The sequence below is a fragment of the Eublepharis macularius genome, chromosome 4 (assembly GCF_028583425.1).
Source record: "Eublepharis macularius isolate TG4126 chromosome 4, MPM_Emac_v1.0, whole genome shotgun sequence".
Classification (NCBI taxonomy): Eukaryota; Metazoa; Chordata; class Lepidosauria; order Squamata; family Eublepharidae; genus Eublepharis; species Eublepharis macularius.
The window spans coordinates 65212154-65227407 of record NC_072793.1 but is presented as its reverse complement, the minus strand read 5'-3'; the positions used below and the strand labels follow the sequence as shown (position 1 = coordinate 65227407).

The 15254-nt window shown below is 40.4% G+C and overlaps 1 protein-coding gene across 3 annotated transcripts in view; it reads right to left on the bottom strand.

Moving 5' to 3' along the window:
* PPP2R2B (protein phosphatase 2 regulatory subunit Bbeta) overlaps nt 1-15254 on the bottom strand; it is a 315483-nt gene that overhangs the window by 32723 nt on the left and 267506 nt on the right. For all 3 annotated transcript variants that reach the window (XM_054977071.1, XM_054977070.1, XM_054977072.1), the window contains exon 5: nt 1556-1733. In XM_054977071.1, the coding sequence (XP_054833046.1) occupies nt 1556-1733 (178 nt within the window). The remainder of the gene's footprint in view (nt 1-1555; nt 1734-15254) is intronic.

The window sequence follows — 15254 nt, the reverse complement described above, 5'->3', positions numbered from 1 at the left end:
TTTTTAGTCTGAGTATTGAGGGAAATATTAATTCTGTTTTAAGTCACGCAAGCTGTGGGGAAGCCTGTGTGTATTCTATCTAGATCAGTCAAGCTGTATGGAAAAGCCTCAGCAAAGGAATGTTTATTCACTGTCTGGAAAATAAGTCTTTGTGACTCACTCTGTAAATATACCTTTAAGATAAATTATTTTGAACCCAGCAAGCTTATGAACCTATTCTGAAACCAATATGCTTATCAATACTCTGCAACCATCACACATATGTAGTTATAAACAAATTCTACTTCTGGTTTAGCAAAATATCTGTTTGCCCTGGAACACAGGATCCCTTTTTACCTCACAGCCATCCCGCGTGCTGATCGTTGTGTTGTACTACTACTTAAAATGAAGCCTTCTTATAATACCAGTTAAATGGAAGAGAACTAAGACATAAGCCTTTGGTGGTAGTGAAAATCTTTTGGAATGCAGCGAAATATAGGTCACACATGGGGAGTGGGGCAAAATGCCACATGTGGGGTTAGCAGCAAACTCCAAGTAAAAGCCTGGGTGTAGTAGAGAATACCTGAAGCTCAGTGTGTAAGGGAATAAAAAGGATTGTTCATTATGATCAGGGCCCTTCTGAGGTCAAAGTTAAAGGTAACGTAGGGAGAAGCTGTAATAAAGGTCCAAGGTGGATTAAAACAAAATAGTTACACTCATCCTTTCCCACTCTGTTTCCATAGCAACACAGTCTGACATAAGCATCCCACAACTGACCTAGCATATACACTCACTGGATGCTTGCCAGCTATGCTAGTAATAGCTGTCCCTCCCCTTCCCCCAATAGTTGGCACAAAAATTAGAACTATAGTGACCAAGCCTGGATTCCTATATATTTGCATATGAGAGTACAAGAGATTTTGTGCTCAGTATGGAGGCTCCCAGATTCTGATACCTACATGTGTCTGGCCACACTAGAATAAAGAAACAGGGCCAATTGTGTGGCTCCTTCTCACTCAATCATAGTATCTTCTTCCATTTTCTGAGATAGGAAAAACCTGATTACATAGTTCATGTTTTCAAAGACTTTGTGTCCAAAGCAAAGTGAGAAAATGCCATGGAGATTAGATTTCACAGCACTAAAGGTATAAATGGAGACCTATTCTACTGGTATCATAGAGGAACCCCATTACCTATTCCTTCTTTGATGGTTTACTGGTCTGTGTTAATGCATCAAGGAAGATGGTACTGGTGGATTAACAAACTATGTTTCCATAGAACTCAAATTAGCACTGAACTGACTAATACGGAACAAATCCAAACACAATTTCATATGATTAATTTTTAATGGTTTTTTTCATTTGTAAACCGTTCAGAGTGGGTGTTAAGTCATCCTGAAGGGCGGTATATAAATTGAATATTACTATGTTATTATTACTTTAAAGCACAATACACCAACCATTCAACAGATGCAGACTTGACATTCAAGCATGCTGTTTCTTCTCAGATTAGACTTTTAGAAGTACCTCTTCTGATTAGATGAGAACACCAGCCATATTCATCAAGCAAAGGATACTAAAACTTTGATTTATTATTTCAAAGTTCCATAAGTTTATCCTCAAATCATCCGCTGACATGTAGGTTTCATAGTCACTGTTAACTGATATGGAGTTGATGTGATATGTGTGTGCATTTGCGAAAACCCTCCTGGGAGTTGCTTCCACCATTAAATCCATGGGCCTTAGCACAGGTACCTGGGAAGACAAAAAACAAAAGAAGCTAATCAGAAGAGAAATTATTCTTTTATCAAAGCAAGTATTGTATTCTGTCCTGTCGCCGACCATAAAGCTTACAGATATCCTTCTCAGATTGCTGTCGCTCAGATCTGAGGGGATACTCGGGTTCTGATTAAATGGATATTATAAGACCTTACTATTTACTTAGGAGATTTCTATGTCACCTCATAGTCCTACTCAAGGCAGCTTACTATAGTTTTCTTGAGTCATTAAACCTGTTTCTAATCATCTAACTGGCTCAAGTCTCCCATTGAAATTTTTTCATCAGTCCTAAATACAACCATTAGGGATAGCAAAAAGAAAAGAAAAGCTTATCCTGTTAATACAGCACTGTTGCCCATGATCCTGTTGAACTGTTTTCTACATGTCATGGTCACATGCAAGCAATCCCAAAGCCATTCTTCATAATAAAAAAAATAGTTGGGGAGAAGGATAAATTTGCAAAGACACAGTGGGAGGGAAGGGAGGGTAAAGATTCTGAACTTTCCCCATAGTACCATTTCTCCATTCTAAACTGGTCACTGCAAGAGGCTCCCCCTCTTCCACAGCGGGGATTCAAAATGTGTTAATAAATATAGCAGCAGAGGACATAAGGCAGGACAAGAAGGATTTTATCTTCTGGATACGAAATGAAAGTGTAATGACAGGAGAAAAGAAATACTGTTTTTAGTATAGTACTGGTAACCTATTCATAAGAATCTTCCTTATGATAAGTCAGACTACTGGTCCATCAAGCCCCCAAATGGCAGCAGCTTTCCAAGGTCTTGGGCCCTGAGGTCTGAGATCCTTGAATTGCAAATGCCAGGCAATTGTGGCCCTAAAAATCTTGAAAACCATAACGTTCATTTCTGGTCTCACCACAGCCATCTCCTAAATTGCAAGGAAATCAGTTTTTCTACATTAAATCTTAGATGTCCAAAGCGCTGCATACATATGAATTTTGGTGCATCCATCCTATTTTGTGCAGATTATGAATGATGACCTAATTTCAAATAGATTTTAAGCATGTACAAAACACAATTCTTTTGACCATGAAGTCTTTCTGTGAGCAGCTGAAATAATGTTAGATCAGATACTCCATCATCTGATATTACAAGGAAAATTTTTGAAGGATCTATATTATAGTTAGTACAGATTACTTCGTCTGTCCCAAAATCTTCCTTCTAATGAACAAAAAGAACTGGGATGACAACAAGGAAAGGATACAGAGCAGACTGAGGAGGATTACACTCAATACCAAGGTATATAAATACATTTTCCCCTTTCTTGCTTATTAAGTATAATCCAATAAGCTATCAGTCAGTGAGCAGACATGGTCAAACCAGCAAACATGAAGCGCAGTGAAAGTAATACCTTCTTCCATATAACACCATAAGGCAACTTAATGTAACAGAAAGGTGTCAGCCAATGGTGGCCAGTGCCAAGGAAGCATTCCCTCCAGCTTTTCATTACTGTGCATTATTATCAGTATGCTGCCCAGGGAAATTTCCCATGGCTGTGGAGGTGGAGATGAGAGTATAACAGCCAGGATCAAGTGACACTAGAACATAGGAACTGCCAGCTCAGAGTCTGAGATTAATGTGATGAGCCTGCTTTCTAATTCACCCTGACATATTCAATGATGCATCGTTTGCTGTTGAAGGACTTGGCGCAGCCATCTGGGGACATGGCCTAGCATTTTGCCTGGAGACTGCAGGGAGCAGGCAGTCAGTCAGACTGTCAGAAACATGATAGTTTTCAAAAGGTAAAGGATTCAATGGTCATACCAGATTTCCCTAGAAACAAACAAATAAAATTAAAAGCTTTGGCATAAGATTTCACTTAGCCATGTACAGCTATGTAGGAAAAAACACATCTTCACTGGTTTCCCACCTGCTCTAGCCAACTGTTCATCCAAAATCACTTCTGTGATAATTTGTGAAAGGTAAGCAATATGTTGGGAGGGGAAATTGGCTTAAGAGTAATATATATCATGCCAAGCGAGCCTGTCCACATCTACTTATGTTGGCATCGTTATGCACTAAATTTATATTGGCTATGCATGTAAATTCAGAATTTCACAAGGAAGACTAAGTTCAATGAATAGAAAGTTCTATGAACAGGGAGCTACTTTAGCATAGTGGTTAAGTGGTAGGGTTGTGATGTGAATCAGCACTCTGCTGGTTTGAATCTCTCTACTACCATGAGTTCAACAGGTGGCCATGGGTAAGCCACTCCTCTCAGCTGTATTGTGGGGATAATAATAACATTGACTTTGTTCACTCCTCTGAGTGGGCTCTAATCTGTCTAGAAGAGAGGTAGATAAGCATACTATTACTATTTTAAATCCAAATGTTCTGATCAGAGCTTATTTGCCCAATATTGGCAATGTAAGTGTGAAAGTGGCATTTCTGACCAGGTCAGTGGTGGAGATGGTCACATATTACACGGGCAAGACATTATTTGGTGGAAAACAAACAAACAAACAAACAAACAAACAAACAAACAAACAAACAAACAAACAAACAAACAAACAAACAAACAAACAAACAAACAAACAAACGTGTAGCAAACTGCAAGCCTCCAGAGCGGACATGTGCAAAAGCCTCATCCAATTATATGGTGCTGGGAAGGTTTCATTTCTTAGTGGGCACAATGTTCCAGCTACAGTTGCCAGATGAAAAATGTGTAGTATTTATAGAAGTCGTTTCCAAGTTGCTGCCATAACTCTAACATCACATCAAGAAATGATGCCCAAGTATAAGAAAGGGTAGTTGAAGAGGTGGAACTATGTGAATAAGAGCTTAATTTAGTACTTGGTGGCTTCCCCTGAGTTTTCTGGGACAAAGTAAACGAACTACAATCTGGGCACAGGTGACAGAAAGCAAAACCTGGCCTTGACTGCAGACATCAATCACTAGGGACAAGAGGCAGGATGATTTTCTCCATACCCAAATGGCGTCCCCAAGCTCACCTTTTTATCTCATCTAAGAAGCAGTCTTATATGGTGTAGCGGTTAGAATGCTGGACTAGGATCTGGAAGACCCAGCTTTGAATCCCTACTCTGCTAAGGAAGCTTCCTTCCTGGGTGACCTTGGACCAATCAATCAATCTCAGCTTAACCTACCACATAGGATTGTTGCAAGGATAAAATGGAGGGGAGGTAAACAGTTTAAGCCACTCTGGGTCTCAACTGGAGGAGAAAGGTGAGGTATAAATAAAGTAAACAAACATAAGTGAATGGATACGATTCACTCCTGTGGTGAAAAGTAAACTACTATACTGAAGACAATTTCATGGTGGGAGCAAAACTTATTTCCTGTTACAATAGTGTAGAACCTGTGTGCAGAGTGTACATGGAAATGCATTGTTCTCCAGGAGTTCCTATAATATACAGGTACTCTACAGGCTCTTTCTATGCCCAGATGGACACAGAGGTTGGCATGCTGGTCTACAAAAAATACAAAAAATAAATAAATTCAAAAACCAAGAATAATTAAATACTATTTGTAACAAATGTTGGTGATATTTCAATTGTCCCTAATGAAAGGCATTACATGACATATAATAACATATGAAATAGCCACTCTAGATACGAAGTTCTGCAGACTTATGTGACTACAAATCACAGGTAGCAAGAAAAGCTTAACAAATAATGACCTTTCACATCTAGCAACAAAAATGTACTCCGAAATATGAGCTACTCTAAACACACAAAAGCATTCCATCTTGCCAAAGGATACTTCCTACATCATTTGGGTTACTTGTTTTTGGCTTACAGCTCTAGCTTCACAATGAAGCTCCTACAGCCCCACTTAGGATTTCCAGGTACCCCTCACCTCCAACTGGGAGGGTAGAGTCCCTGGCACTTACTTTGTGTGCTGCCCAAGGTCCTCTTTCCACCAGTGTGCATGCACTGGAGCTGGTGTAACAATGTCACTTCTGGAAGTGAGGTCACCATGCCGGCCATGTACATGCACATGTTCCCACACTCTGAATGGGGCTGATTCAGCCCGTTTGGGGGCCCAAATTGGCACCAAATGAACTGCACGAACGCTCCCGCGGGTGGCACAACAACGTCACTTCTGGAAGTGACGTTGCCACACTGGTTGGGAGTGCTTGCAGCACATGTTCCTGAGGTGCCTGCTAGCGGTGGGCAATTGGGAGTCCTGCATGGGACATAGTAGTAAGATACATGATCTTACACATAATTCTATATATGATATGTAGAATTAAGTGATAGAGGCAACCATGTTTGTTTATTCACAGGCTGGCTTCTTTTACACCTAAAAGAGGCCAACTTTTAAGTAATGAGTGAGGTGCTGCATCCCCAACCTTACTGCACTCTATTTTCCCCGAGTACTGTTTTTCAGGCACTTTTCTTCCAGCTTGGCTCTCTTCCAGGCTAGAAGAAAAGTGCCTGCAGCACAGAGCTGTAGGAGGTAAGAAAGGAAAGGTTACCACATCTGCAAGCTCTTTTAACTGCAAAAAAGTTGACTATTCCTACAGGGCACACATAAAGCCAAAAAAAGGTCCCATGCTGCATGTCTGCTTTAGCTGTCAGAGCTGTTTTTCACATTTCTAGAGTAAAGAAAAAATGCAAAATGTAATGTCTGAATTGTAATGACTAACATTTTTGCTCTGACTATATACATCAGAAAGACAGCACACATACAGCAATTTTCTGCTTTGTGTGCTCAGAGCAGTAAGACATACTCCACTCATGCATTATGTCTTATCCCTCTGTGTATGTGAAATGGCCCACAGACTCATGGTATTTTGTATCTATCTGCGATAATCCTAAGTAAAATGACTGCTTATTGGATAACAAAACTTACTTAGCATCCATTCCTTTTATCATTAGGTTTTTACTTAAGCCACTTGTCTCTTACTAATATGGTCATAACAATATTAACCAATACAGACAGCTCTTTAAATATATTTCTTATTCAATTACAGGTGTGTCCTGGGGGTGATATTAGGCATTCTATATATCCATTATTAAAGGGTAATTCAGTGTAACAAACCAAATCAAGAACCTACAATAGGCTGTCAAATAAAATAAGCTAACTAACAAATTGAATTATTTTGCATTTTCAGGTGGGGGAGAAAATGCCAATCATTTTTCATTTTTAAATATATTTCTTCATTTTTTAATGTTATAAAGCATGATATGAAGTTTAAAAAGAACACTTCCATGCAGATAGCATGTAGATGATGTCATACTTCCAATACCTAAGCAGATTTCAGCCTCTTTTCCCTCCTCATCCACTGAAGATTTCCTTCTTTCCAAAGTTAATGAAGCATTAATCCTCTCTTGAGTTGTAACATTTGGTGGGGGTTTGCCATGGTTCAATGATACACTTGGCTCAAAAAGTAAGGGAGATGGCCTCCCTGGGTCTCTTTGCACCTACGAGAATTGCATTATCCAACAGAATTATTTGGCAGCAAATTGAAAGAATTTGGGGGTGGGGAACGGGGAGACTCAGTGAATCTGATCAGCAGCATAACTGCTGTTATTTTATTACTTTTGGCCTGAGACTTTCATCGGATTCCTGGGATGCGTGTGTGTGTGTGTGTGCGTTGGTGGTATATATCCCAAACTGAATGAAAGATTAGCCAGACATGTTTTGTCCTTATGTGTAGACTTGTTTTTGCCATTCAAATGAAGCCTTCTCTAACTGCTGCAGAATAACATGCTCATTTGGTAAGGGGGGGAATGGCAAGGCGATCAGTCTGACACCTGATACGCATTGTGTAATCTACTCTGTTCTACAATGGCCAAGTCACTTCATCAAGTTTTCCTTTCAATACACAGGCACCTCTTTGATGAGCAGGGAGAGAAGAATCATCATCTTATTTGCTGAACCACAGTACTGGAAGCTTCAAATATTCTGGGATGGCAACAAAAACAGCTTGCACAGAAGATCAGTGCGTTTCAATGTCGCTTTCAGAATCTCATGGTTCACGAGTCCTCCCTCCAAGTTGTAGAGAAGGTTGCTCTAAATTTATGTCTAATGTTTTTTTAGATTTAGAAGTAAGTGTGAGACGCCATGCACCTCTAAAACTGTACAGTTACACACAAGCATCTCTCTGCGTGCTATTAGATGACACTGATGAAACTCACTGGGGGCTTCATTGTTTAGACTCCGTTAATATTAGAAGGGCAGCCCCAATTCATTCCTGCACAGCTATGAAGCCTTTATGTAACACACTTGTAAGATCAGAAAATGACCCAGGATTTACACTCACAAATACACCCTTTCACACATCCTTGCACCAAATGCAAAATGCTACCTGCCTAGAGAGTATACATTAAGAGGGGAAATCCTGAGAGATACTGATGAAGCTCTAGGTGTCTCCTCCACACTTTCTCTTTCCAGAAAGCACATTCTGGGCTGTCAATAACAGAAACAGCTGGCCAGTGCTGCCTGGGGATCAATATTTTATAGAGAAAATATTTATCAAAGACTATTATCATGATAGGCTTACAATTTCATACTCCCAGTGCCTTTGCTTTATTGAGCTATCTCTATGAAATGAGAGTATATACCTTCCCTGAATCAAGATAAAGTTGCAAATTACCAGTTCCTGGTTTCCCCAGGCATTCTTCTTCCTTCTAAACTAACACATTCTTCACTTTAATGCTATTTCATCTGCTGTTCGTTACTTGCAGTTTTCCGGTAGAAGCATTCCACAGTAACTTTATTATGCATCACTGGGTACAGAAAATCTGTGAGAGGCTAGTTTAGCCAATCTCGAATTTGACTGTGACCCAATCCAGAACGATTTATAGAATTCATATATTACTGACAGAAAATCTACACAGCATGCAGACAAGGAACCATAAGATGGCCTGAAACATCCTTTTTCTCCTGTGTTTTTTCCTTTAAACATCCAGGTAAACAAAGAGTACCAGAGAATTCAAAAGCACATGTAACTCTTTTGTTTTATTTTGGCTGGTTTTAATCAAAGATATTACACAGCTCTCGTGGTGAACTGGATACCTGAGTGACCATCATGTATTCCAAAGCACATTGCCGATGCTGAACCAAGCAGTATTACAACTTTCCTCATCATTCTGGAGCACCTGCATGACCGCTTTATGAGCATAACCCGACTTTAAATCTCATTCTAAAATGACAAAAATGGTAGAATTCTATTTGCCATCTCTCTTCAAATACAATATGTATTTCTCTCTAATGTCAACCTTATACTTAGAAAGGCCAAAGTTGCCTTATGGGTTCACAAAACATTATTTTATTTTTTTCTTTATGGATTACTCCATCTTTTTGTGGCCACAGTCAGAAAGTGAAAGCCATGGGGGCGAGAAAACCAGAACAGGGAGAGAGAAAGAGCACAAAGAGTGAGGTCTGTAGCTTGTATTTATGGGAAAACAGTCACCTGAGCTTGGATAATAAATTGAGTCTTCTGATATGCCATTTTCAGACTGTGGCACTGTAGCAAAGCACACAATAAGGATAGTGAAGCTGAGCTGAAGATGGAGTGTTGTTTGCTTTAATGAATGTGCTTAGCGGTTCTTGACAGACCTACCAGCAGGATTCCTGTTGAGCTTTTCAATTACCATTTCACTGTAGTGCATGCTTCTGGCACACTGAACTGCTCCAACACCCCAGCACATGCAGATACTCACAGCACACCCACAGTTAACAAAATAAAAACCGGCTGGAGGGGGAGGCAGCATTTCATTGTTTTCCCATAAATTGACCACCTACAATACACTTTCTAAAAGGATGTACTCAGATAGGTTTCTATGTAGGAAGACAGGCATAGATCTGGCTTGCTCTGCCTGAGCTTTAAGGATTTAATTTGTACTTTCAGCTTGTGTTCATACTGGGAGTAGAACCACACGAGTTGCATGGGCACGTGTTGGATCCTTTAAGGATCTCTGGAAAATGTAGTCTTTAAAAAAAGAAACAAGCCGCTCAATGTGATTCTCAGCCAGGGAGAATTGCAACTGGGGGGGGGGACTTTCTCTTTCACACACACACACACACACACACACACACTCTTTCTTTCTTTCAAAAATCCTCTGGGAGCTTGGGATGGAGGAGGTGTAGTGGTGAACAATGTAACAGGAGGCAGGAAAAAAGCTGAGGTGTTTTGCGAGCGAGAGAGAAACCCAGTCCCTCCCATTCTTCTTCTCCCAGCAGGGAATCGCAATGTGGATTCCGCCCCCGCCCCCGCCTCAAAGCTCCTGATGGAAAGCCAAAGTGAGTGGATTTTTGAAAGAAAGAATCTCTCCAGTTGTGCGGCTATTTGTAAGAATATCAACTTGGCTCAGTTTCCCTTCAGGAGCTTGGAGAGGGGACAGGGTAAGACTACCACTCTCAGGGAAGCTTGCAGGACCCAACACGTGCTCTTTACGTGTAATTCATCTTGTGTTTCAACTCTGGGTTACTCTAAAGGAGGATGGACAGGGGGTGTTTCACTGACAATCTTGCATGAATGGTACAGAAGACTCACAGTCACTTTTGAACTGTACAACAAATTCATGAATACAAAAGACACACGCATAGTGTTATTTATGAAGCATGTAAGTAGAAAAATACATGCAACCTAATCTTTTCCTGGTTACTATTTGTATGTATTTTGCAGTCATAAACTCAGATGGTCCGGGAACATTACAGAAACAGGATGCAGTGCTTTGTACTTGAGAGTTAATTCCTAAGTGCAAAGTCCAGTGGGGTTGCTCTATTAGACTGTTGGCGCAAAACCCAAAAAGGAGTCTTGCAGCTTCAAATATGTTAGTCTTTAAGGTGACACAAAATTCCTTTTCTTTTCAAGTACAAAACTTATCCAACATGATTCGAGTCCATTGGCACCTTAGAGACCAACAAATGTTTTTAAGGATATAAGCATTTGAGAGTCAAAGCGCCCTTCTTCAGATAAGACATCTGAGGTGCCACTGCACTCAAAATCTGGCTGTTCTATTGCAGACTGACACGGCTACTTACCTGAAAAAAAATCTATCCAATGAATCATGAATAATCTCCTGCCTTTTGACATGATCTTTCTACCTTAACAGTGTGTGTGTGCGTGCGTGCATGCATGCAGTAGAACGGACTAGTGCTGTAATTCAAAACACAGCTTTCATAACAAATTGAATATGGGGATGCAGTCAACAACTAGCAGGATTTGCTGAGCTCTAAGAATTTACACCCTTTGTTCAAAGGTTGATCTCTTTTTTCCTACAAATAAATATCATGGACGAGGGTGGAGGAATAGTGTGCAAAACTATATTCAAGCTACAGAGTATCCAATTCCTCACAATACACTTACTATCCTGTACTCATAAACAGGGAAGTGTGTGTAAGTTTGCTCTTCTTAAAAGCAGACAAGCTCTCAATGATTAAAACAACAGCAAAAACAAATGTATCCACTCTTTCATCCCACACTCGAGAAGAAAATGAATTCTAAGCTATGCTAATGGTTATAAAAGCTATACTATCTGTGCTTATTCTGTTATTCAGACTAGACTGTGAATTAATCAAAACATTTGTTTAGGTCCTGTCGTCTCTTTATACACAGGTGTAGACAACAAGCAGGCATTTGTTAAGATGCCTTTCAGAGCAGTTAATGAGTGGGGTATGTTGTAGCATCTCCTTTGCAAATGTACTACCTCAAAATACACATGGAGAATTGCTTAACAATGTTCCAACAACAAATTTTATCTGCACTCAGAAAGCTTACATATTGTCCAAGTTGCTCTTCAAGCAACTCAGGGCCCTCTAAGCACAGGCAGACAGACAGCAAGGCAAGACCTAAACCAAACAGACCAGGAAGACTATAAAATAGCAGAACGGTTGACTCCACAATTGTCCAGGCAAGACTGAGGCTATTTATGAAAATGAGTGCATACAGCTTTCATCAGGGCCAGAATCTTGTAGGTTCCTACAGCTTGATTTAGTCCAGCATCCTGCAAAATCTCATGGCAGATCTGAATCGTCACAAGCCTTGTAGCAGAGGAAAAGCCTGAGCAGCCAGTCAGGCACCACCAGAACTGAACCTATACTGGAGTTCTCCATTTTCTACACTTCAGGGTGGAATCCCTGGTGGCCCCTATGTTTGGCTCCTATTCATGAGTCTTTTGGTCTTCTGGTCCCATGGTCTCAGCAGGTGGCCTAGGGACTGTGGGGTCTTCCAGGCTTTTGATATCTGCGTTAGCCGCTATGATGCCCTTGTCTTCTGAGAAGGAATTGTCAGGCCTAACTCTGACACATATTAGAAAGACAGTGAAACCATGGCGTAGTAGTTAATATATTGAACTAGGATCTGGGAAACCTAGGTTCAAATCTCTACTCAGCCATGAAAGCTTGCTGAGTAGTCTTGGACCAGTCACACTGTCTCAGCTCAACCTGTTTGAAAAGTGTTGCTGTGAGGGTAAAAGGGAAGAGGGGAGACTGACATATGTCACCTTGAACTCCTTAGAGGACGGGAGGGATTAAAAAAAGGTAGTAAGTATGTTAGCAAGTAAAACCCTCAATGTACACTGAAGCACCTCCAAATTAAGCAATCCTCCACAAGCATTCTTGGGGGATAAAGTCATGTTGAAGACTGTATTTTCCATCCCCCACATATTCATATGCCTGTGCAGGCTGGGACAGCCTCTTGCTGCTAGCCTTGTGCTGACCCACATTCCTCTTTGAGGTAGGCAGAATATGTGCTCCTCCATATTAAAGAGAATATTGCATTCCAATTCTTCCTTCCACAGACCAAATACTGCAAGCAATTACAGCTCAGGCACGGTACTTCTTTTCTTTGGCCCCCTGCAGTGTTTTAGAGCCCCTCAAACATCAACCAAAGTCCTCACATTTCTGGAAGAGAAGTTTACACTAAAAAAAAACCCCTCTTCACTGTTATGAATTTTCAAAAAGATCCTTCCCCTTTGGTTTGATATTCTTAGCCTCTTGTGTTTCTTTTCTCTTTTGACATCTCTGAAGCCTCCCCACACAGATGATGTTCAGTAGCATAGTCTAATCTACAAGTCCTGCTGTACAGACCATCTAGCAAAAATATAGGTTAAAAAAGCAGAAAACAATGGTGCTGCCAGCCAGGAAACATGAAGAGCCTCCATGTGTGACAATTAGTTTCATCTTAATTAAATGGAAGCTGAAGTATTGACTGTTAGGAACTGCTTTACTGTACTATAAAAGAAGATCAAAACCCACTTTGGAGATTAATAGGGTTTTTTTGTGGCCCAACATTTGGTAGATGACAATCTACTTTATAAAGTGAAATTTGAGAGAGTAATGACCATGTGTGTGGAGAGAAGACTGATTGCCTGAATATGGTAGGGGGTCTGTGCAATTACAAAAGGGTGATAGAAGAAAAAAGGGATGGAGAAAAGGGATGAACATAGTGCAGATGTTGCAATGTGGTCTCTGAGAAGTATGTGCCCTGCTTCATGTTGTATGATACTGGACATGCCCCAGGTATTATATTACAGCATTTGCACCATGTAGTCCTACCCCACCCTCTTTTTCCTCCTCTGCCAAGTAGCATCTCTGATAAGCACAGGATCATGGCTCTATTCTTTCCCCACATTAACCTTTCAGTGAATGTGACCAAGCAGTACATCATGTGCTCCCCTGCTTTCACATACAATATCACTGACCTGGGACTCATTCACACTATCTAATTGATATATTAAGAATCTGGGTTGAAAGGATATTAACATAGTACTGACTTGCGCAGCCAGCTTACAAATCAACCAACATTGTCTACTGTACTTCTCCAGCCACTTTTGACAGCTCTGTGACTGACTGGTAAATATATGCTCAACTGCAAGTTGGGTAATCATTCTGCTGTTTCACTATATAAAGGATCCGCAGCTATTCTCCACATATGCCAGTTTGGTCATACACACTGGTCCTTCATGAAGGAATGATAGATTCAAAGACAGGGAAAGTGTCTCCTCTGGTATACCTTCTTCCGTCTGGGTTGTCAGTGGGTCCCTACAGGTTCTTCTATATAGCACCCCAGGTCACTCTGTTAGCTCCTAGACACTGCCTTAGAAGCTCCTAGAACAGGCTGTAGATCAGCTACTTTAACACCACCAGCTCCTGCTGCCTCCCTTTCCCATATCCTTTTCCACCTCACTCACTCGCTGCCTCAGAGTTATTTTCAATAACAGTAGAGATGGCATTGCTTGGAATAGAGCCTGAAGGAGCTCTTAGTCTCCAGTTCCTGGGGGAAACAGCCTGGGAAAAGGGGAAAAACAGCCAGGGAAACCGCCTGTCAGCATCCACGGACGAAGCCTGCCTTCATTTCCATGGACATCTACACTACTAGACTATGGGCACCCAAGTTCCAACTGTCAGCTAATAAAGGAAGTCACTTGCACACAAAAGATTATGTCATAGTACACTTGTCAAGTCTTTAATTGTTGTATGCTTTTTTGTTGTTTTGCTAAAACAATTTAACAGAACTACAGTTTTGGAATATCCCCGTGATTTTGAAGACCCATGAAAATGGAGTATATACACTGTTCTTGAAAAAATCCTTCACCATCATGAATTGTGAAAAGAGCCAATTGAAAGAGTCCTCTTTGGTTTGATGTTCCTGGCCCTTTGTATATCTGGTTATAAATTCTGAGAACTCAACTTTCCAGCCCAGATTTCTATAGCCATCCTAACTTCAAAAATGACCCCGAAGCTCCTTAAAATATGATCCAGACAATATGACCATCTCTTAAGAGTATGACTCTCATGAATCCTAAGGCAAAATATTTATGCTGAAAGATTTACAAAAATAGAAACAAGCTAATCTTGCCACAGAAAATAAACTGTAGCCATTGGCAAACTGGACAGGTGGTTTACCAAAAAAGAGCTGACGTCTGTAGCACATGCAGACTGAGAGGAATGTAATGACAGAATGATCTCATCTGATCCTCTGAAAAAGCCTCCTATTCCTCCTGTTAGGACAGTTACAGGTAATATTTACTATTTCTTTTTTCTAATCCTAAAATTCAATGGTACTATGTTATAATTGGAGCAACTCTCTTTACAACAGCTATAGATTTATGGACTGCTTGGCAATTCAGTCTGCTAAAAGGCATGATTCTTGCAAGTGATGTTACTCATACATTTCTCCTATCCAAAACAGGAAGAGCAGACAGAAACTCATCTGCTGAATTGATAGTTTCCTTTTGTTTTGCTAATCAGGAAGAATTATGCAAAAGCACAATTGTGTTATCAAAAGCAAAGTCATAGCAATCTAATTCCACTTGATAATTCTGTTGGGCACACTGTTTTTACAGTAAGCCTAGATACAGATACCGACAATGTAATTGCTGTGGAAAATCAGATGAATAGGAGAAAAATTCCAGGAGGCCAGTTCTGGTCATAGAAGCTCCAAGCTGAGTTTACAAATATTAAATGGATGAATAATGAGCTTGTAGCAGAGAAAAGATCCAGCTCGTGACCAGGGCAAGAGCAAATTTAAAAAAATGCAGAAGTAATAAAAGCCTCTTTTTCT